The 23884-nt window shown below is 45.0% G+C and overlaps 1 protein-coding gene across 1 annotated transcript in view; it reads right to left on the reverse strand.

Moving 5' to 3' along the window:
- Positions 1-23629, reverse strand: part of MCF2L (MCF.2 cell line derived transforming sequence like) — a 175979-nt gene extending 152350 nt beyond the window's left edge. Inside the window, exon 1 of the mRNA XM_019529641.1 lies at positions 23237-23629. Within this exon, the coding sequence (XP_019385186.1) occupies positions 23237-23315 (79 nt within the window). The 5' untranslated portion in view covers positions 23316-23629. The remainder of the gene's footprint in view (positions 1-23236) is intronic.
- Positions 23630-23884: the final 255 nt, after the last annotated feature.

Here is a 23884-nt window from a genome sequence, read left to right on the forward strand (position 1 = left end):
ACAACGTGTGTCCCTCAACTTTAATACATTCTGAATGTGATCAGGGATCATTTGAACAGGAGGAAAAAGCAAAACATAGGAAGAGTTCATTAAAATAGAAAAATGTTCAAGTTATTAATTACCATATTTTATGGTGTATAGGTTGACACGATATAAAAGTTGCCTCCATATTTCTGTACAAAAAAGTTAGAATTTTTATAGATGAATTGTATAAGTCTATCCTGACTTAGTGTGAGAGGTGCTGGAAGCCCAGGTGGGCTCTTGGGCGAGGCGGCATGCTGGTGGGCTCCCAGGAAGTTAGGCTTCTGGGAGCTCAGGCAGCACATGCTGACAGCCTGCCCAGCCAGCCCTGGAGTGTGCCGCTGCTGTGGAGGAAATGTCCAGGCCCCTGCCCGAGCTCAGGGGCTGCCTGGCCTGCTGGCAGTTTGCCCCCTGGCTGCGGGACAGGCAGGGAGGCTCTGCCAAAAGCAGGATTGGGCCCCTCACTGCTTCTGCCTTCAGCAGGCTTCTGCAGTTGGCAGGATGCCTGCCACTGCCTGGGAAGGGGCTGGCTTGCCCCGGGGGCAACATGGGGTGTTGGGCGGGGGGATGCCAGCTCTGCCCAACACCCTTAGCTTCCTCTGTCTGCCCCTGGCCAACACCCCATACTGCTCCAGGGGCAAGCCAACCCTTTCCTGGGTGACACAAGATGTCCTGCCAGTCACAGAAGCCTGCTGATGGCAGAAGCAGCGAAGGGCCGATCCTTCCTCTTCTGAAGCCTGCCACTTGCCCTGGGGCCTGGGGGTGAGCTGCTGGCAGGCCAAGCAGCCCCTGAGCTGCAGGGCAGGCCTGGACTTTCCCTCTACAGTGGCAGCACTCCCCAGGGCAGGCTGGGTGGGTAGTCAGTGGGCCATGTGCTGCCCAAGCCCCCAAGGAGTTTCCAGGGGTGTCTAGGCAGCACTTGTTACAGGGGACAGTGTATAAGTCAAGGTTGACTTTTAAGAGTTAGAAATTTGGCTTCAAAACTTGACTCATAATGTGAAATATGGTAGCTCATAGAAAACAAAGTGTTCATACAACTTGCTGAGAAGCATAATCTAAACTGGAATTGTACCGCATTGTCTAGTAAACTGGTTTCATTTAATCTTTATGGCTAGGGACAGAAGTTACACATAAACCAGTTTCAGTGATCAGAAACTGGTTTAAACCTGTAACAGAACAGAAGTACACATAAACCAGTTTCAAAAAGGCTGAAACCAGTTTAAGATAAACCTAGTTGAATGTAGTATCAGACTTAACTGATTTAGGTGAAACTGGTTTATGAAACTTCCATCCCAGACCCCTCCCTGTTCAAGTTCAAAGTCCCCAGGATCCCAGCATTCTGCAGACCTGGGCTCAGCTGTACTGTTTGCTCCAGAGAGCAGGGCTGGCTCTGCCCCTCTGCTCCCTAGCTGGAGCAGTAAGGGCTGGCTTACTGGCCTCACTGGCTGGCTCACTGTCCCCCCTCACCCCAGGGCCCCAGCGAGGAGGGTTATGTTTCTCTGCCCCAAGTACAGAGCTCCCTTGCCCTGCTTACTTAGTGCTGGCTGCAGCTGTGGACTACAAATCCCAGAGGCTCCTGGAAGCCAGAAGAGGAAGTGATGAGCAACTCTGTAGAGTCATGCTGCTATGAGTGTGGACTGCAAATCCCAGAGAGAGGGCAGCAGGAAGAGGAAGTGAACATATAGCCCATGCTGGCTACCTGCCAGAGAGGCATGCTCTAGTGCCCCCTGGCTTCTGGCTTGAGCTACTGGAGGCATGTGGCTGCATTTCCTGAATCAAAACTGAATGTCTGTTCATGTGCTTATTGGTTCAATCTTTGGAGCTTAGACTAACCTAAAAGACTGAATCAATTAAGCCTCGGGCTTTTTGACTGTCTGTACTTAGCCTATGTGAAATTTATCCTAAAATTTTTCTGTTTCAAGTGTTTGAAAAGAAGTGCTTTAAGAGGGCAAGTTATATATTATTTTGTAGTGTACTATATATATTTTGTGTGCATGGAAGCTCCATGCAGAATATGATTTTGTATTTTCTTTCTATTTGTTTTCTAAGTAAAGAAACTAACAACAGTAAACAAGTTCCACAGACCAGTCATACAGATAAACCAGTAGATTAGCTGGAGTTTGATTTGAACTAAATCAAAGTTTGATTCTGCTTCAACTGAGAGAGTGAGCATTAAGGAAATGAAGAGCTTTACATTCATAAAACCATGAGTGCTGTGGGAAGATGAAAAAACTTTGGGAGAAGCCTGATCTGAATGTCTGAGGAGCAAAGTTATTGTTGGAAGGGACAGAATCCATGGAGACATTAGAACACAACTCGGTTTGAGTTTAGATTTGTTAATATTGAAATTTATGTAGTTGGCTTATCCATTAAATGCTTTCTATATATAGTATTTCTATTCTTGTTAGAACTTGGTGAAAATATTAAGTTTGTTGTTTTATGCTACTTTGTGGGAGGACTGTCTGTGAGGCAAGGTACACAAAAGGGGGTTCCCATGATCTAATCTGGACAAGCAAACTTTTGTTTTTAATAAGTAACTGGAAGAGGGATTGCGGGGGAAAATTCTTGGGGGTGGGAAGAGGTGTTAAGGGCAACATACAAACAATTGGGCAACTCTTCCAAAAGTTCTTTGTGAAAAACAGTCTCAGTAATTCTAAAACATGAGATGTTGATGACAAGCAGCTTTCAAATTTCCCAATATAATATCAGTGAATCCTTGGAGGTAAGGAGGTATACTGTTCAAGCACCAGTTGACTAATTAGAATGCCAGATGCAAGCCTTGAATTAGGTTATGAGTGAAAATTAGGTTAGTGGTCCAAGTTAGTCCTAATTGAAAGTCTCTGCTCAAAGATAAACCATGACTGTAATAGATGATGAATATAAGCAGATTATGACTGAATTAAATTGACAGGTTCCACTATTTATGCATGCACAATGTGTTGCTCTGTCACATATGCCAGTCCTTCACTTTCAGGAGTATTTTAAAGTTAACTCTCACAAAAGAATTAACTTTTTTCCTTAACAACATATTTCTGTGTAATGAGGCCTTCAAATGACAAAAGATCAGTTTAATGACTGGGACTGGACTTATTTAAATCAGCTGGTCCTGACGATCTTCACCCCAGAGTGCTGAGGGAATTAGCAGAGGTCATTGTGAGACCCCTCGCATGGCTTTTCGAGCACTCGTGGTGTTCTGGTGTGGTGCCAGAGGACTGGAAAAGGGCCAATGTGGTTCCCGTTTTCAAAAAAGGGAGAAAGCAGGACCCAGGAAACTATAGGCCAGTTAGTCTTACCTTGATCCTGGGTAAGCTTTGTGAGAGAATTATCCTAGTGCATGTCTGCGAGGGGCCAGGAGGGGAGAGTATGCTTGGGGGCAATCAACACGGATTCATTAGAGGCAGGCCCTGTCAGACCAACCTGGTGGCCTTCTGTGACCAGGTCACAGAATCCTTAGATGCAGGGGCAGCAGTGGACATAGTCTCCCTGGACTTTCAGAAGGCCTTTGACACTGTCTCTCACCCTGTTCTCATTAAGAAACTGGGGGGCTGTGGTGTTGACACCCACACAGTCAATTGGGTCACCAACTGGCTGGAGGGCCGCACCCAGAAAGTGGTAGTGGATGGCAGGGGGTCGGACTAGATGATCTACTCAGGTCCCTTCCGACCCTAGAAACTATGAACTATGAAGATTGTAAATCTGGTTTGCCAGTTTCTTAATCCAACTACCCCATTCCTAGTCTAAAATGCTGATCAGATGCGTGTGTGTGTGTGTGTGGGGGGGGGTGGTTCTGTTTGTTTTTCAGTTAGATAACAAACATCAAGGACATGTCTTAAATACATAGATGATGACAATAGGTATTCAAGCAAACAGATCTCAATCAAATAAGAGCCCAGCAATCTTAGGCCTTCTGGAAATGAAACTGATTAAAGTAAAGGTTTAAAAATAATGAATTATCTGACAACTGAGAATACAAAGGCAACTTACTTTATAAAATGCTGGAATGAATGCTGTATGATGCAGTTACTATCACTGCAATTTTTTCTCAATTTTGTGGACGACTTCCCTGTGCATGCTGCTTCTTTTTTAGCAAATGTGTTTATTAAAAAAAAAAAGCAAGCCCTCATGACCCTGGTGTCAGCTAAAACTGTGATGTGTTGATGTGTGCCAAACTTTTGGTGATATAAAGTTGCCACTGATTTCCCATTGTTGAATATATTGTATAATGATGTTTTTCTTGGATCTAGTAGTATGTGTTCTTGCATTTCATATTTCTGTCTTCTGGATTTTTGACTCCTTAGACTAAAAATGCTTCAAATGGATCCAACAAATTCCATTTAAGCACTGTCTATTTATGACTATGCCACTATATAACTGGAACCTAGAGTGAGCTGCAGCAGACAGCCTAATGTACAATGCATCTGCTGAGCTTCAGGGACCATGTACAGTGTTCAGTCAAAGGGGTTTTGTCTTTTTCAGGGTTTTTTTTGTTTTTTTTTAAAGTCACCAAGGATTTTGTGAATTACACATGCTGAACAATAAATAGGCAATGATGTAATGGTGGATTCTTTTGACGTGACCTCACTACATACAGAGACTTGAATGAAAAGAGCCTTTCAAGCAAACCAGAAGCTACAAAGAATGCACAGTACAAGAAACTACCATCTTAGCTTACACCTGACAGAGACCACATGCCATCCCATAACTTCATGCAGGTTCCTTCAGGGGAGTGATACCTGAAACAAGCAGCACGGTCACTGGGATTCCCCACCCATGAGAGCATTCTAATTGATCCCCCCCAGAAATCACTGGTCTTATAGAGGGTTAGGACTTCCGTTCTTTGTGCACACAGATTGCTTTTTCCAATACCTCTAAATCAGTGATTCTTAGCCAGGGTGCCTGGAGTGCCTTCAGATCCTTTCAAGGGTGCAGCAGAGTGCCACACAATGTTAGCTTTGGTAGGTATGCACACATGATTCAGAAGATAAACCAGAGATTTCAAGTAGAAATCCACAGTTGTGGTCTTTCTGAGTTCTTTGCAATAAAAGAACTGCTCTATTATTTTTTTGTAGGGAAAACAAAGAGCTGGCACTTCAAGGCATGCCTCAAGTCTATCCAGGGGTGCTATACCAGCAGTTTCTACTTGGCTCTAGACCTAACAGTTCTGTATTAGAAGCAAGTAGTGCTCCTTTTTACTGCACAGACAGCCAAACTGGAGACTGGGCCATAGCAGTTGTCTGTGCTGCCATTTGTAATGCATGGGAACAGAGAATGCAGCATTCCTTTGTCAGCTATGCATGGTACTGCATTGGATACCTGTGCTCTATACTCTTAAATACAGAAGATACATCAGAAAAGCAGCACACCAACTGACCTGCCTTTTGTCAGAAAATTAGATTGGATTTTTGGACACGTACTGAGGGACAGGGATCATGTAGGGGAGGAAAACAAGAGATTCACAGATGTTGTGAGCGGTCCACAATAATCCATAATTATAAAGAGACTCAAACACACTCACTCACACACACACACACACACACACACACACACACACACACACCATTTTGAACACAATGCGCAAGGAATCCCAATCAAATGAGAATAATTCTGGGAAATATTTTGTGGCTGATATATAATCAAAAACTTAACAGAAGAGTTAAAAATAGTTTGCCAGTCTCTTTTCAAACATTAAACTACAATATTCATCTCTAAATGTAAACTTTCCTAAACTTAGGATATTCTAACAGCTAAAGTTGCAGGTCCATGTCAAACCTTTAACTAGCAGTGAACCCTGCTGCTATACTAGATGTATTAAAATATTTATATTAGTTCCCTGTGCCACCTCCAAACTATTTCTTCCCATGCACTGCTACAGCCTGGTGACTGACTCTCTAAGCAGCAGCTCTTCAGAAAAGGACCTGGAGGTTACAGCAGACAATAAGATGTATATGAGTCAGTAGTGTGCCCTGGTTGCCAAGACGGCTAACGGCATACTGGGCTGCATTAGTAGAAGCGTTGCCAGGCTTGATTATTCTCCTCTATTCTGCACTGGGGAGGCCACATCTGGAGTCCTGAGTCCAGTTTTGGGCTTAACTACAGAAAGGATGTGGACAAATTAGAGAGAGTACAACAGAGAGCAATGAACATGGTTTGGGGGCTGGGGCACACGACTTCTGAAGAGAAGCTGAGGGAACTGGGTTTATTGACCGATAACAGAACAAGGAGCAATGGTCTGAAGTTGCATCAAGGGAGGTTTAGGTTGGATATTAAGAAAAACTCTCTCATCAGGAAGGTGGTGAAACACTAGAACAAGTTACCTAGAGAGGTGGTTGAATCTCCATCCTTGGAGATTTTTAAGGCCCAGCTTGACAAAGCCCTGGCTGGGATGATCTAGCTGGAGATGGTGCTGCTTTGAGCAGGGACTGGACTAGGTGACTTCCTGAGGTCCCTTCCAACCCTAATTTTCTATGATTCTGTGATTCCTCCTACTCAACCATTTAAGTGAAGATTATGAAAATTACTATGACTCATATTGTGGCAGCTCTGCAAGAAGAAGAAAAGTGGCTAAACATTTTGAAATAATGATCTGATCAAATGGCTTCCTCAAGGCTAAAAGCCTAAATAAAGCCAAGGTAAGTAAGGTAAGCCTTGATCCTCTCTTTGGGGAGAGGAAGCAAATCCTTCTGCCTAGAACAGGGGTGGGCAAAATGCGGCCCACAGCTCAGATGCGGCCTGCCAGGCCATTCTATCCAGCCCACAGGGCCACTAAAATATTTAGAAAATTAATGTTTTTCTGTCCCTGGCTCCCTGTCATGTGGCCCTCAATTGCTTGCCAAAACTCAGTAATCAGCCCTTTGCCCAAAATAATTGGCCACCCCTGGCTTAGAGTATAACTTTCTGCTGACTGACTGGGAAACTATGGCAAATATCTTACACAGACGTTTGGCAAGTGTATCTGTGTGGTCACTAGTTACAGCCTGAAATCCCATGGTGGTGAGAGGGAATGCTACAAGGACACATTGGCCGTGTCCAGACAAGCAAGCATGTGCCTATTCTGGTGCTTCAAAGCAGTTTGAGATGCCACAAGAGTCATGCTAAGAACAAAAAAATGTTCCCTGTGTGTTATATTTGTAGAGCAGGCTCTACATTTGGAAATCCCAGTATCAAAAAAAAAAAAAGTAGGGACACAGGGGTAAGGGTAATGGTGGGGGTGGGGGACACTGTGGGTGGATGGACTGTGTTGGGGTGGAGGGGACTGCTCAGCAGGGATGGGCCCCCCACCCACCCCACTGCTCAGCCCTCCCCTCCCCTGCAGCAGAAGTGGTCATTGGGGTGATCATGCCGGTGCCTGGCAGAGACCCCTGGCAGTGCGGTGCCGCCTCAGACCAGTGGCTGTACATAGCACTATGCCGGTCTGTTTGCGTGTGCCGTCAGGCAAAACTGGGCCACTCTTGCTGTCACCCACTGCTCCTGGCACCACATATAGAAGCTGTGCCCTCAGGCTGGGCTGGGTCCTGCCTCCACTGAGCCGTCCCAACCCAACAGTGTGCATGGCATATGGAGACAGGATCTGGTCTGGCCCAACAGCACATGTCTTCTGTGTGCAATGCTAGGATCCTGGGTGACAGCAAGAGCTGGCCCAGTTCTGCCTGAGGGTGTGTGTGAGGGGCTGGACCAGTGCCATGTGCAGCTGCTGGTGGTGCCAGCCAGGAATGGGCATGGTGCCCTGATAACTGCTACTGCTAGGGGTGGGGGGGCTTTGCACCATGTGGAGCGGGGGGGCTGTGGGCCATGCAGTGGAGTGGGTGGGGGACCCACCCCTCCTAAGGAGTCCCCCAGCCCCTCCACACAGTCCCTCCACACCAGGTGCAAGTAATTATTTTGGCTGGAGGGCTGCTTACCAAGTTTTGGTAAACTGTCAAGGGCTGCATGGGTAGCCCCACCCCTTGACACATGCCCCACCCCCTGACAGGTGTCCCACACCCTGGTCACAGTCTTGTAACCAGAAGTCTATCCCCTTGCCCCCGGAAGTACTCCTTTCAGCAAGGGGTTTTGCCATCTTGGAACCAAAAATGCCAAATTATATTCTAAAAGTAAATATCTATAACATTCATTAATTGATTTTTAAAAGGATTTTTGTCCTGGTTTACATGTCTACATGTAGTGTACATAAAGGTGATTGTATATAATAGTTTAAAATGAAGTCTTACTTTTGTATATGGGGTGGGTGGAGGGCATGGGGGGTAGGTATAGGTTTGTGGGGGGCTGTGGGTATGTAGGGTGTGGAGGAGGGAGTGGGTGTGGCTGTGGGGGACAGATAGGCTTGGGGTGTGTGGATGTGAGGTGTGGATGGGTATGGGGTTTGCGCGGTCTGTGTGTATGGCAGTGTGAGGGGGTGTGTGGGTGTATGTGTATGGTGGGGTGTGCGTGTGGAACTCACCCTATGAACACACATACACACTCTGTCCCTCCCTACATACACATACACGCACACACTCTAACCATCCACACACACGTGTGCACACACTCTGCCTGCCCCTACACACAAACACACTCTGCCCCTCCCCGCACACAGACATGCTGCTCCTTCACACACACACACACACACACACACTCTGCCCCTCCCCCACACACACCCATGCACACATGCACACATTCTGCCCATGCACACACACACACTCTGCCCATCCCTACACACACACAGTCATGCTACTCCTCCCCACACACACACAAACACACTCTGCTCCCCCTCCACACACACGTGCTCTGCTCCTCCCTTCCACACACACACTCTGCCCCTCCTACACACACACTCTGCCCCTCCTTACACACGCAGACACACTCTGTTCCTCCCTACACATACACACACATGGTACCAGCATGGACCCCATGTTCCCGTGGTCAGGCGATGCAGCCAGGAGATGCGTGGTGTTGGAGTAGTGCCAGAGAGGAAGGCAGGGAATGGCTGGGGGTGTGGCAGAGCTGGACTGCTCGGTTCTGCCGACTCCCCCTGGGTCCTACTGCTCCTGGATCCTATAATCTTTGACAGGCAGCCCCACACTACACCAGCCCCACAAACTTCACCCTCACAAACCCTGCACCCACCCCTACACACACCTGCAACCCCCCCAACCCACTTACACCTCTTCCCCCACAAACCCTACATCCCCACTACAAATCTCACACCCTGTGTGCCCAGCCACCAGACAGGACAGGACAGGACAGGACAGGAGAGGTCCTGCTGGTGGAAGCCACAGCTGCAGGAACAACTGCCACACTGCAGCCCTGCATCATGTCCACACCAGTGATGGCACCTGCAGCCCCAGCCTGGGGGCACTCCTGGCCCCAGGAACCACTTGTGGGGTGTGATGGGTTGGGGTGAGGAGTGGAGGTGGCAGTGGAGGTGTGTGTGCATGAGAGAGAGAGAGAGACATGGGGGTCAGGGATGGGAAAGAGAGGCCACCAGAGCTGGGCTAGAGCCTGCCTAGAGCAGCCTGTGGGGGAAGGGGGGTGGTGGGTGTTTCGGCTTGCCCAGCCCATCCCTGAGCCTCAGTCAAGGGCTTCCCCGGCACAGTATGGGGATCGCTGGGCCCTGGGCACAGGCATAGGGAGCAGAACAACAAGGGCTGGGACTACTCAGAGTCACAAAGCAGTGCGTGGTACAGCTGCAACTGGACTCACATCCCCTGGTGTTGGGATGGAGCTACAGCCAGGAGGGAACTAGTGGAGGCAGGCAGGGACTGCAGGTCAGGAGTGAGGGGCACTGGTGAAGTCATGGGTTGAGAGTGAGGGGCAAGGGCAGGGTCAGGGAACTGGCATATCAGTGCTGCTCAGTGCCCCACATCCTGGTGAACAAAGGGGGAAGGGGCAGCTTTGATTTTTCTATGACAAAAAAACCAAAAGCAAATGCCAAAGTGTATAGATATTTAGAATTTGTTTAATACGATGACAGAGGTGTACGTGTAGGGAGGGGCAGAGTGTGTGCGTGTGTGTATGTGTGTAGGGAGGGGCGGAGTGTAGGTAGGGACAGAGGTTTCCAAATTGCTTTAAAATGGTAAATATATCAATAAAAGATCACCCAATTGATTTCTCTATATATATTGGTGTTTCATTTGAATTGTGGAAGAACACAAATTTTGAGTATTTTAATGAGAATTTGGAGGGGTATCAGAGAATTTGCAATTTTTAGACAGGGGACACCAGGATTTCTGCTAGTGAGGCAAATGGTGGGACCTGGGCAGAAGAGCCTGCCCAGGGGCAGCACCAGGGACCCAGCACTGAGGACTGGAGTGTAGACAAGGAGGTTGACCTCTTGGCCATTTGGAACCAGAAGGACATGTGTTGACAGTTCAAAGCAGGTCACTGTACCAAGGACACCTTCTGGACAATAGCTGTTCAGATGGCAGAGTGGAGACACCAGAAGACATGACAGCAGTGTTGACTGAAGGCCATTTGGGCTGCCATGGCCCACCGGCAGCTGGCCCAGAGGTGCAGGTGACTCTGCTACAGTGCCCATACCATAGCCCAGCCAGATGGCCATGCAGTCCCCATCCGGGTCTGGCAGGCACGCAACCATGGGGCCACAGGTCCAAGGGGACATATGCTGTTGCAGGTGGCAACATTTCACAGCCAGGCAGCAGCCCCCACTGCCAGACTACTGCAGTGGCTAGAAGGTACAGGTGCCACTATAGGTTAGGGCTGCTTCATCAGTCCAGCTGGCACAAAGGACTAGTGTCCCCAGATACCAACTGGCTGGTCCTCAGAAACTCCCTAAGCTGCTCACCAGGGCAGCTTTTTATACTACCTCAGCCTCTAGCCCCCCCCCCGGATGCAGTTCCAAGAGAAGCTGAGCAAAGTGTGCCACTGACGGCAAACTGACAGTTTGCCGTCAGTGGCACAATTTGCCCCATACCAAAGTGCATGTTCAGGCACATGTGCTGAGGCACAAATCTCTGGCAAATATTCTGTGCCGCTGCTATTTGAGCTGCTGCAAGTGCATGTACCTGCATGTGTGGATGTGCCCCCTGAAGGTATACCTCAAGAAAACGGATGCCAATGTCAAGAGCTGGGAGAAGCTGGCTGCTAAGCAACTCCAATGGCACCACAACCTCAACCAAATGGCAGCCCGTTTTGAGGTAAAGCATCTTGTCCTCAAAGCAGAGAAGAGAGTGTGGAGGAAGGAAAAGGAAAAGAATCCCAGCCTATAGGCTACTGTCCTCTGCAGAAAGACCTGCAACTTCTGCAGATGGTTGTGTAGGCCAAGGATTGGACTCTTAAGTCACCTCAGGACCCATCACTGACACATGGTAGAGCTCATCCTTGAATTTAGGGATTGCTACCACCAACATCATCATTACCCATTAGATACACCCAATTCTATCACCTGCTTTGGAGAGGGTTACTGTGGATCACTGTTCCTGAGCTCATAGGTTATAGAGAATCTACCTGTGTGGTTTTGTGACAGCCCATTTTGCATCTGTAGAGATACTACTGTGGTCCAGATGCATCATGGCTTTGCACTTCCATGAAACAACTGAAGACTTGGTGTTGAACTGGCTATTTCAATTCATCTATGAATGCATAATTTAATAAAATCAGGTCTTGGTTATTTTAGAGTTATGGAAAAGCAAAAGGCAGTGAAATAAAGTCTTTAACTAGTTTCTACAGGTTGTGTATAGGTGGCAATTTTAAACATTATTATATTTAACACCTGTTAAATAACAGAACAATAAACATGATTATCTAAATCCTTTGACTCCCTCATCGAAAGGCAGAAAAATGGTCTTCAAATTTGTATTAGCTCTTTATACACTAGCAGGAATTGGAAACAAGTGCATTTAGACAGCACAGATTTTATGTAACCAACTTCAATATTACTACAAAAAAAATTTTTTGGCTGAAAGCAAAGTAATGAGACTATTATAATATTGGCAGATTTTTCTAGTACAGGCAACTAAATTCTATTCAGAATCTCAGGAGAACATAATTGAACAAGTCATGGATACCCAGTACTATCAAGCACTATCAGCTGATTAGGTTATCAAAGACAAAGGGAGTAAATTATAAATTCATTTGTAATGGATAGATTAGGTTGTAAAATACTGAACCTATTCAAAGCCCTCTCTCATTTCCCAATTTACTAGCTCCATTCAAACTGATTAAACAAAGGATCGTGTATTCTACTTCTTTCAGTGTTCTGGAAATAAAGGATTAGGAAATAATAGGGAACTGTTAAACTTTTGCATGTTGCAAGTCAAGGGATCCCTAGAAATGGTGAACATAAAGAACAGAACAGTTTTCCTCACTATTTACCACTGCTACAATGCTTTATTAAGTTAGTGTGTTTTTACTCACATAGTTTAACAAGTTTTAAAAAAAATAAAATTCGGCTAAATATAAGGTTAAGGACCAGAAGTGCACATGAAATATGGTTTCAAGCAGAATACTTACCACCAAAAAAGCCAGATGCAGAACAAAACCCCTTTATTTACTTTTATCTTTAACGGTCTTGAAAGCTGCTTTCAAAAACGGTCATTCCTCATGTCTGTACAGCTTTCAGAATATATACTGTTGTATTCTATGCATAAAGACCCTTCTGTGAAAACTCATTGGCCGTTTAAAGCCCCCTTTTCCCCCCACCACACTGCCATTAAAGGATCAACTAAACAAGTTCCCCATTATTATCTGAAATGGACACCTTTTTAATAAAATATCTCTAGTATTTATTCTTAGACACCCAGTGGCAAAATCTTCAACCTGTATAACCCATATAAAACACATTTTATTTTTAGCTTGTTGTTAATAGCCATATCTGTTATGTGCATGATGTTAGCTTCTAAATGCTCCCATGGCACTTATAAACAAGTGTGGCTTTTCATGAAGTTAAGGATCTAAAAGGGTCATTACAACTATCTAGTCTAATTTTCTTCATAGCATGAATATAATTTTCTTCCAGTAACTCCTGTATCAAAGCCTGTAACTTCTGGTGGAACTAGAGAATAATTTTAACAGCTGTTACCCAGCTTCACCTAAAATATGACCATCACAATTTTACAAAAAAGGTCACAATTAACAATAAAAATACTCTTCCAGTTTTGATATCAACTTAAGGAAAATGCCACTGCTACAAATGGCACAGAAACTTGTTTTCCATGCCTGCTATATTATTAGAGATGAGACATTTGAAATAAATCATCTTACTTGAGAAATTAAGGTAATAGAAATTGGAGTAGAAATAAGCTGGTTTCTTATCCATAACAGATAAGTTATCAACAGCCATGGGTGGATCTAAGATTTGGAAAAGTGGGGTGCAGGTAGTATGGTATATAATCACATGAAAAGCAAATGAACAGTTATTTACTCAATGTCATTCAACTTTCTAAAAATGGGGGTTTATTTGGGAAATGTCCCTTTAGTAACCACTTTGTTGGTAGCCTGTATGGTTAAAACTAAGCTTTTAGCTATTAGAATTTCATGTATTTAGTATGCATGTTCAAAGCCTAGATTTGCAAGCATGATGCCATAAAATAAAAGTTTGGTGAATCCTATACCAAACGAATGAACCAGCTCCCTTCACTACCAACCCACAGTGGGGGGGAAGTGGAGGAAAGAGGGGAAGCAACCTAGTACAGATCCGCACAAGAAAGGGCTCCTGAACCTGGTTGGGGGTTGTACATTCTTTTAAAGTACAACCCTACACAAGTTTCCAGTCCAACAGTGGCACAGATGTGTCAGGAATTAAGTACGCAGGGGAATTTTCCTTCCTTTATGTGTGTGAGATGTCTAAGATACCAAAGAAGGTGCTTTGGTATTAATCTGATGTAGTCTCTATAGAATTGCTCTACAGCTGCTTTGCTGCCTTAAGGAAGTAATGCCAAGATAGGTCCTTTTGTTTCCTCCTCTGCCATGGGCATCTTCTTGTCAAAGTATTAGGTTTTGAATTTGTCAATAATGTTGTAGGGCTAATTAAGATGCACCTTGCATGATAAAACACATGCAGGCTGCCACCCCCACTGGCTTGCAGTGTAGATTTGTTGTCACACACTCAGCTGGGATCTATGCAAGCAATACATTTCAGGTTACAAGTCAGCCTCAATATCAGCAGGGACTGCTGTACCACCAGCTAAGTAAGCAGGGATACCTCCTTGCCCCTGTTTCACCAGCTCTCCACTCCCTTCCCCTCTTCAGCCATGCAAAGCAGTAAAGGGAAGATGGTGGCATGATGACATCTTCAGTGCTTCAACCTGGAAGGACAGGAGCTCCATTGCATGAAGAAACAGGATAGAAAACACTTCCTTGGGGTAAAGTGAACACTTGGGGCTAATTGTTGGCTCACAAGACCCCAGCACCAGCTTTGATCCTGCACGGCTCCCCAGACTACACTAGGTACGCCAATCCCCACTAAGCTATTTTTCACTCTGCACAAACCCTTGCCTTGCCCTCACATTTTCTTCTGGAATTCCTCCAAGCTATTTACAAGTATCAGATGAGGTATTTTTGGAACTGAGCCTTACATCAGCACCTCTGAATGAATAGCCATTAAAAAATATATGGGAGCAAATTAAATAAAGCAATCCATACCCAAAGTAATAATTCTTGTCAAAATTATAGCTGGGAGAAGGAGGATGTGGAGGAGTCTTGTTTCTTTCTCTGTTGGTGTTTGGAGACAGGAAGGGAGCTCTCCATAATACTAGAAATTAGGAAACTGGTAAGCAAGCTGCACAAAATAAACTGCATAAAAAATAGTACATTTTTCCTTCCTTTAACATGAAAATTCTGGTGGTCTTCTGTGATCTCCATTCCTTGTTAATTTCCTGTTCTACTTCCAAATATATTTTTTTAAATCATCCAATTATGAAAATGTCTCCACTTGCAACTAATCTTCCATTTTCATATAGCTACACAGAAAGGAAGATGCAGCTAAAAATAAACACCTCACTTTGTCTTGCTTGTTCTCTGAGCAGTTTGAGTATATGGATTTCAAAGAAACTGATTATGTGCCAATGAAGCCACTGAAGTGGAAAAATGGAAGGGGTTATCCTCTGTGTCAAGGTGAAAATCAAGTGCAGCAGATTCTGGAAAAGAAATATAAGGCAGAATATTTAATTCAGTGGGTCTAATTTTGAAGCTCCAAGAAGCCTCATGTTTTAGTTTATATTTTTTAATTTAAAATTACTTACCTCTATTTAAAGGCAATCAGGACTCATAGTAGAGATGATATCTTTTATTAGACCAATAAGATGTTTGAAAAAAACACTAAATTTTTTAATTTTTGCAAAAATCTTGTTGATCTAATAAAAGATATCATCTCTACTACAAGTCCTGATTGCCTTTTCCTTTAAACCAATATGGCTACAACCTGGACACCTTACTTCTATTTAGTAATTTACTTCATGCATGTTTTGGCTGCAAAACCAATCACCCTGATATATTCCTTTCCTACTTCCTACATCCTCTTCTTCCCTCACTGCAGATCCCCCTCTGCCTAGGATTCTTTTCCTCACCTAGTTCATCACACTTATATTGTCACTCCCCTCTGGGCACGTCTAAATGTGTGCATTTACTGCACACTAACCAAAATTACTGCGCAGTACAGGCATGCGTCTACACATGCATGCCTGTATTACATGGTAAATATGATGATTTATGCTGACTTGAGTGTAAATTTGATACCTACATCATGAGGATATCAAATTTACACCCAATTATTGGGTGTAAATTATGCATGTATAGATGAATTACTGCACAGTAACCCAGGGGACTTCCCTGTTGGATCTGCCCAGTCACTAGGGGGCTGGCCTGAGCCCAACCCCAGGGCTCCTGGCTGGCTGCATCTCCTTCAGTTTGGGACTAAATTAGTCCCAAGTGCTGCCTGCCTCTCCTGGCTTCAACTTGGGACTAAAGTTAGTCCCAAGGGTCTGGCAGCCATGTGGCCAGAGGCTGGAGCTCCCCTCAGTGGCCATAGGGGCACATGGCAGGCTGCTTTGACCTGGGACTAAACTTAGTCCAAGGCGCCTGCATGTGTAGATGCTAGCCTATTCCCACCTTCTTTGCAGTAACTTAGGACGTGTGTAGACAAAACAAGAGGCGTGGGTACATGACACTTCTAAGCCGGCTAAATGCTTTTGCACCGCTTTAATGGTGTCAGTGTTTGCACACTTCAGCAGCATATTGCGCATTAGTTCCAGCTGCTGTAGAAAATTCGGCAGCATAGTGCACCTTAAATGACTTCAAGGAGTTTTAGTTTGCTGCCCCTACAGCTGTAGATCGAAACACCGGGCTCTGTACAGCTCCACAGCTCTGCAGGAAGCCCTGCAGGCAGCCTGGGAAAGCAGGCTTCACACAAGAAAAGCAGCAAGCCTGATCTTTTCCCCCTTCCCCCCAGAGTGTACCTGCCTGCCTGAGCTGTGTGGGGGCCTGGTGCTTCCCTCCATGCCTGCGGTGTCTCCCGGCACTGCCCAAGCTGGGTGCCTGGGGGGGACTGCTGCTGTGCAGGGAAGCATGACCCCCCCCCCAGCCCAGGGACTGCTCCACCCACCAGCAGCTCACCCTCCTCTCCCCTCCCTGTTGGAGAGGCAGGTAAATCAGTGGGGTGTATGCATGACACGGGGGTTTAATCAGCCCTAATTTGAAGCAGTGTTTTTTAAAACCCACCGCTTCAATTTAGGGCCCCTGTTTCATCTACACATGCCCTTACTGCACAGTAACTTATTACATGGTGAATTTAAACTGACATAAATGCATGTGTAGACATACTCTCTGAGTTCCTCAAATAGGTTAAGAAGCTTTTTCTCCCTCTGGACCCTCAAACAGTAATAGAAGTATGAGGTGTGATTTTCTTTCTTAGTTTCATAGTTGTTAGGGGCTGGAAGGGACCTCCTTTCTTTCTTTTTAAATTGAAAGTCTGCTCTTATCTCTGAGATCTTTGCAGGAGAATAATATATGAAAGAATTCATTTGATATCAGACGTATTAAATTACATTTAAATTTATGATCCAATTTTAAAAAGTGAAACAATGAAGAAAATAATGAGAAACCTGATATGCCAACTGGGCAGCAATACTCAAGCTATAGATCGTGTAGAAGCCAAGAAAAGAGCAGGGCATAGAATCTATTGATCTGCATATAGTGATTAGAAAAAGTAGTAAAGGTGGAATCAACAGCCACAATATGCTGAAAAGGGAAGAGTAGGTAAGTTTTTACCTGTGAGGCAAGATTAGCATATAGACTAAAAATCCAGGAAGGTGTTTGGGTTGTCTGATAACCTTGCTCATCTTATTTTCTTTCCTCAGTGCTGAATGCACTAGGTAACTGTTTCTCTTTCTAGCAAATATGAAAGCTGAATTCTGGGTGATTTAGCATTCACTAACAATCCACTTTTGAAATTTTGATACGATGTACCTAAAAAAATTGAAGGGAAAGTAGGCACAATTTGTGATTAAGCAGACTGAGAGTGGAAACATAATTTTTCTAAAATAACATGTAGACACTGTTGAGACCAGTGGGAGCTGAAGAAATAGCTTTGGGGAAAGTGGGGGAGGCTAGGGTAGAGGCTGGATAATGGCTTGAAATTCCTTCATGAAAGAGCTAAGAAAAGCCCCTATACCCTGGATGTATCTACACAAGATTTTTACTGTGGAGCTGACTAATTAGCTCTGCAAAAAAGTCTCAGTGTCTACACATTCAGCTGTATTACGCTGCAGTAAACTAATCCTGAAAGCACAGTGGCAGAAAGACATCTTGGAGTCATTATCGATTCCAAAATGAACATAGGCCGCCAATGTGAGGACGCAGTCAGTAAGGCTAACAGCACCAGGTCATGCATCCACAGATGCATCATGAGGAGGGCCAAGGAGGTGATCCTCTCCCTCTATGTGACACAGGTCAGGCCACAGTTGGAGTACTGCATCCAGTTCTGGGCGCCGCACTTTAGGAGGAATGTGGCCTGCAGCAAGAGGGTCTAGAGGAGGGCCACTTGCATGATCCAGGGACAGCAGGGCAGGCCCTACAAGGAGAGGCTACAGGACCTGAACCTGTTTAGCCTTCACAAGAGAAGGCTGAGAGGGGACCTGGTGGCCATCTATAAACTTACCGGGGGGAACTAGTAGGGAACGGAAGAGACCTTGTTCCCCGAGCACCTCCCAGAGTAACAAGGAATAACTGCCATAAGTTGTTTGAGAGTAGATGGAGGCTGGACATTAGAAGGCACTACTTCACAGTCAGGATGGCTAGGATCTGGAACCAACTTCCAAGGGAAGCGGTGCTGGCTCCTACCTTGGGGGTCTTTAAGAGGAGGCTTGATAATTACCTAGCTGGGGTCATATGAGCCCAGTATTCACTCCTGCCCAGGGCAGGGGGTTGGACTTGATGATCTACTTAGGTCCCTTCCGGCCTAAACACAAGTACTATCCTATTGCGGCATTATTTAGTGTGGCACAACACAGGTGTAGATGCTGACGGGGTTGGCTGCAGCATGAGGGTGCTACAGTGTGGGGGCTGCCTGATGAATAGCCCTACATTGTGCCCCAGTCAGCCTCTCTGCAGCACACTGAGCCGGGTTGAAGCAGCCCCAGGCTGGCAGGCTGACTCCCTCTCCCCACCCCCTGCCCCGGGTCCTCTGACAGCCAGGACTGCTCTGACCCAATTCAATGTGCTGCAGTCCCAGGCACAATAAACTCTGGTGAAAATTGTGCTGGAGTTTATTGCTTTGAGTTAATTGCACATGTAGACATACACCCAGTTTTCTTCCTGACCAAATACACTCCCTTTCTGTTTGGTACACCCTTCCTCCCAAAAACATAATGACATGGCATGCAGGTATCACAGTGATGAGAAGCAGCAAGAGAGGAGAGAAAGGAGTCACCTGCCAAGAAAGCTTAAGCCTCTAGTCAACACTGCGTGATATATTGGAGATCTGACAATAAGCTGGATTCCTGTGCCAGTTGTATGTCCTCTGGCCTGCCGCTGGACCCTGACAGGACACCTGAGAGACCTAACCTGCTGTCCTCCTCCATGCTGAAATTAAGAGAAGTCACATAAAGGCAGCCTCCAGCTACAAGCAGACTCCCCGACCATTCAATGTCAGGTCCAGAACCAGTGTTCCCACAACCAAAGCAGCAGCAACATAATTGAACTCCCCTCAAGACCCGGGTCTCCACGATACTGAATATTTTGCTGGTTCTGCCATGTAGGAAAACTGGCAAAAGCCTTCCAGATCCCAAAACTGGTGTGCAACCAGTGTCAAAGGAGATCCAGGAACAAGCAAAAGAGTGGGGAGGATGGGAATGAAACAGAGAGCCTGCAATGGCTGGTCTGCAGTTAGAAATGGTCTCAAACCATATCCCTTCCTGCCAACTAGATGAAGACCAATCACGCACCCCAAAACCACAGTCACTGGTATGGTATGTCTATTGCCCAGGGGCAGCAGTGGTGAGTGAAACAAGACGGCATGTGCCTAGATGCAGCATGTGCATCCTCCTCCCATCTGTGTGTGCCATTTGGCAAAAGGAAGGGAGGAAAAGGAACGAGGGAGAAACAGCTGCCATTCACCCGAAGTTAGGGAAAAGCAAAAAGAAGCTGACAGTAGCTGAACTGAGCACTCTTTCACTTAAAGTGTCTCCATTTCTCCTGGTACCAATCCCAACTAGAAACATAAGCATTTTTTCCATTTAATAATAGGCAAGTGAACCCCCCTCCCCACCATGTATTTCTACTTTTCCAGGCACTTGAGACATTTTTTCTCAAAATAAACAAATCAAACAGAATGACACCAAAGCAATAAACAACTCCCCTTTTAACTGAGATCAAACCTGTAGGCATTTCAGCCAATTATGTGACTATTTCTGAGAGGTAGGAGGCTACTGAGAATCAGATGAGACCTGAAATGCTTAAAGAACATTAAGCATGATTGAAGCACCCTTTCATGTAGGAAGACTCATTACTTCGATTCATGGGTGTTCCTTCTTTTTACTCAGAGTGCTAAGAGTTTGCTTAAAGAAACAGATGGTAGCTATAATAATGGCACCTTTCCGAAATTGAAAGAAACAGTAGGGACACCACATAATTAAGGCAGAGAATCATATGTTTGTACAATTTGTATAAATTAATCAGGTGACATTATAGAAGCAAGACTTGCAAGCCTAAACATGAGGAAAAATTCAAAAACAGTAAATGTAGTTTGTGTAACAACCAAAGCAAATGTAGTCTAGTGCAGATAAATAGAAAACTCAGTGTATTATTTTGCCTTCCCCCAATCATGCTAAGCATGTAAACAACACAAATTGAACAGGACTTGAATGGTATTTTTTCAGTAGCACTTGAAAAGTTTTAAAAGAAGAGTTCCTTTTTTTCCTGGGGTAGAGGATGAGGGACTTTAAAAGAAAGGTCTGCTGGTAGGTCATTGCAGCCTGGGGAATACCTTTAGGAAATAGCTTTTTTGGTTTTTGGAGACACTTTGTGGGTACCTACAGATGTTTAGTGGCTGTGCTCTAACTCATGGTGCTTTACACAGAGCTCCATGAGTTAGATTGCCCCCCTGACCCAACAGATGTTTAACGCCTTTTGGGTCAGCGGGGCTTGAGCTTGCCTGCACTGGTTCTGGCCAGTAGGTGGGGGTGCCCCTCTTCCCAGCCCTGGCCATGGCAAGGCCAAGCCAGAAGCTGTGTGCTGCCCTTGTTAAGAGGCTTGGGCAGGGGGTGAGGGAAGGGGGACCCCCACTCCTGGCTTGAGCCTCTTGACAGCAACAGCTTACAGCTGCCAGCTGGGCTTTGCTGCTGACGGAGCTGGGGGTGGTGGAACGGAGCCCCATTGTCTCCCCCCCACCCCCCCACTACCTCAGCTGCGGTACTGGGGAGAGCTGGGCCTGACCTGCGAAGCGAGGGTGGTCTCCGTTCCTCCACCTCCCCACCTGGGCCTCTTTACAGCAGCAATAGCAGTTACTAACTTGGCTTTGCCGTGGCTAGCACTGGGGAGAGAGGGTGGGGTAGAAAGGGGCCCCCTTGCCTCATGGGCCCAGCCTGGCTCCCCCCGATACCCCAGCCAAAGTATTGGGGGGGGGAAGGCTGCGAGGTGAGGGTACTTCTTTCCACCCCGCACACCCCCCTCTATCTCCGGCCAGGCAAAGCCCAGCCAGCAGCTGCACGCTGCTCCCTCCCCTGCTGGAACCTGAAGGAAGTCCCCCAAGACCCTCAAGGAAACCTGAACACAAGTTCCCTACGGCACCTTCAGCTAATAGCTGATTTATTGAGGGTTACTTTTCATGCAATCAGCCATTTTAAAGGCCTTCTGCAGCTGTGCATGGGTTGTAGAGCACTTTCAGGGCCCCAGTCGTAAAATGTAAAAAAAATGTAACTTGTATAAATTCTCTGTGAGTTCATGCATTAGAATGAATGAGGTCTGCCCTGAGAGGATGTAAAAGCACGTTCCTCAGGCCAGTGAGGGAACCCACCAAATTGCAGTAGGTTTGAGTGCCATCAGCACATGACACCGTGTAATTGGATAAATTTATCAATGAAGGGGATTACCACAAGAATAGGCAGTGGCCATTGAAGAGCACTATAATAATCAGTCTTGAAACAAATAAAAGGAAAAGACCCCTAAAGATCAATGTAAATAGTACTGCAATTGAAGTGAAGTTACCTAAAAATACAACCACACTAACAGCAGGAAAAATGATTTGGGGGCGTCTTTGCTAAGAAAATGCTTAGATATTACAACAATTTGCCCTTCAGGAGAAGGGCAAGAGGACAGCTCAACTAAATTCACTTATCCGTAAGAGTGCTTTGATGCCCCTGCCCTTCTTTTTTTTGTGATTAATATATACATTTACAAAACAAAAAAGCAGTGGTATAAGCTTCATTACATTCTCAGAAAGGCAATAAAACAAATACCTACTCATTCAAAAGAGGATCTGATTCATTTGAAAAGAGAAGAGATAATAAGAGATGAGAAGAGAAGAGATGAAAATAGAAACAGGATTATGAGGAGCATTACTACCAGAAGACCATATGCAGAAAGGCCTTTCCTTAGATTTCAGTTTTGTTTTCACATTAAACCTTCTTTCCACCCAGAACTCTTATTAAAGATGGTAACAAAACCACTTCCTCTACTCAACAAAATCAAGGTAGTTCATCTGCCTACTTCCATTTATCTTTGATATATAGATTTGTCAGCTTACAGCATCAGCCATCTTGTTATTTATTTCCTAGTATCAGAAGAAAACTAAAAAGAGTAGTATGCAATACTTAAACACAGCATTGTTTCTGTTGGGGTAATTTTTTACCAAGTTTCAAGAGTGGTAATGAATAATACCTCAAGAATTTTGTAATAACAACCCACCAGTATGCTTTGCATGATAAAGAGATGCAAGACTTATAACACCTGTCAACTGTCTAAGAATAACTGTCCAAAGAAGCTGTTCTTGAAGGATGCAACAAACAGTACTCTTCAGTGTCATGGTAATCAGGCATATGGTGTACATTTTGTAACATGTTCACATTCTTGCATGAATAATATACATCAAAGTTCTCCTGGACCTCCAGTCAATCATGAATCAAACCATGATAGGCTGCTGTTCAGTCCCCGTTCTAAATATTTACATATTTAAAATGTTTCAGGAAGCTTTAAAAACTAAGCAAATGCTTCAGAAATCAGGCTAACATTTCTGTAATCTACTTGCTGCAGTTTTTATTCTCATTCAGATGTTAAATTACATTTTCCATAATTAATGCATTCAAATCTTTGCCCTTGTGAATATACAATCTAGAATCACCTAAAACAGACATTGCCACACTTGTCAAGTATTCAGGCATTTCATGATTTCATATGGTATCGCATTCTTAGATAGCTTTGCATTACCCTCCTTCCGCCTACCCATTCTTCAGCTTCAGCTACATTTGGGCTGCAGAAGAATCAAGGCTGGTTTATATTACTTGACTGTGCCAGCAGCTATAAAACACAAACAGCTCTTCAATACTATCCTTCTAAACCTGGCTTCATTAATATTACATAACTGAAGCGGTTTTTAGACAGAATTAGATCCTGCTAAATATATTCAGCATCAGTATGAACACGTTAGCCCTTACGTAGATGACTCAAACATTTTCGCTCCCATTAATGCAAGGAATGCTATTTCAATTACAAGCATTTTTCTAAAAATACCCCTATAAAATCACTAACATGTCAATATAGCATATCATTTAAGACCAGCAGCTCCTCCTACCAGTGCACTGGGAAACCGCATTTAATCGCTGCATCAATTCTTTTAAGGCCATTTCTTCATTTCTCAGCCAACTTCTCATTCTCTGGTAAAACAAAAAAGATCCACAGCAAACATGTTTCTCCCCGCTCCACGATGAAAAAAACTACAGCAGTGCTCCACAGCCCTGCATTTCAATGAATCCACAGAGGTTCCCTATCAGCACAAAAGGAGGTGTAAGTCCATACTTCCCTCTGCAATGCACAGGCGAGGCGTATGCTGCTTGAAGCCGGAGTCATGAATGTTAATTACATCAGGATCACTTAAAACTTCTGTCTCCTCCTCTGTGCCCCAGTTTGTTTGCAGGATAGCTCACAAATGCCAGAATTAAGGTGAAGCATTGATTAGACAATGTATCACAAATATCTCTCAGACTGAAGCAGACGCTGGAGAGAGCTGCATTGAATCAGCAGCATGTTGAGGAAACAGCAGCAGTGTGAGTTTAAGCAAGCAATCCCGCAGAACTGCACAAAGCACCATCCTCATTCTAAAGTGACCATTAAGCTCCTTTATACCTCTTTTGCCGATTCCACCGCCGTCTAGCTGGTGTTAAGGAAAATTCATTCTCATTAGAGGCCAAGGGGCAATACAGTTTCTTTAGGGTGAAGAATG

The sequence above is a fragment of the Crocodylus porosus genome, unplaced genomic scaffold (assembly GCF_001723895.1).
Source record: "Crocodylus porosus isolate Cpor-Errol unplaced genomic scaffold, CroPor_comp1, whole genome shotgun sequence".
NCBI lineage: Eukaryota > Metazoa > Chordata > Crocodylia > Crocodylidae > Crocodylus > Crocodylus porosus.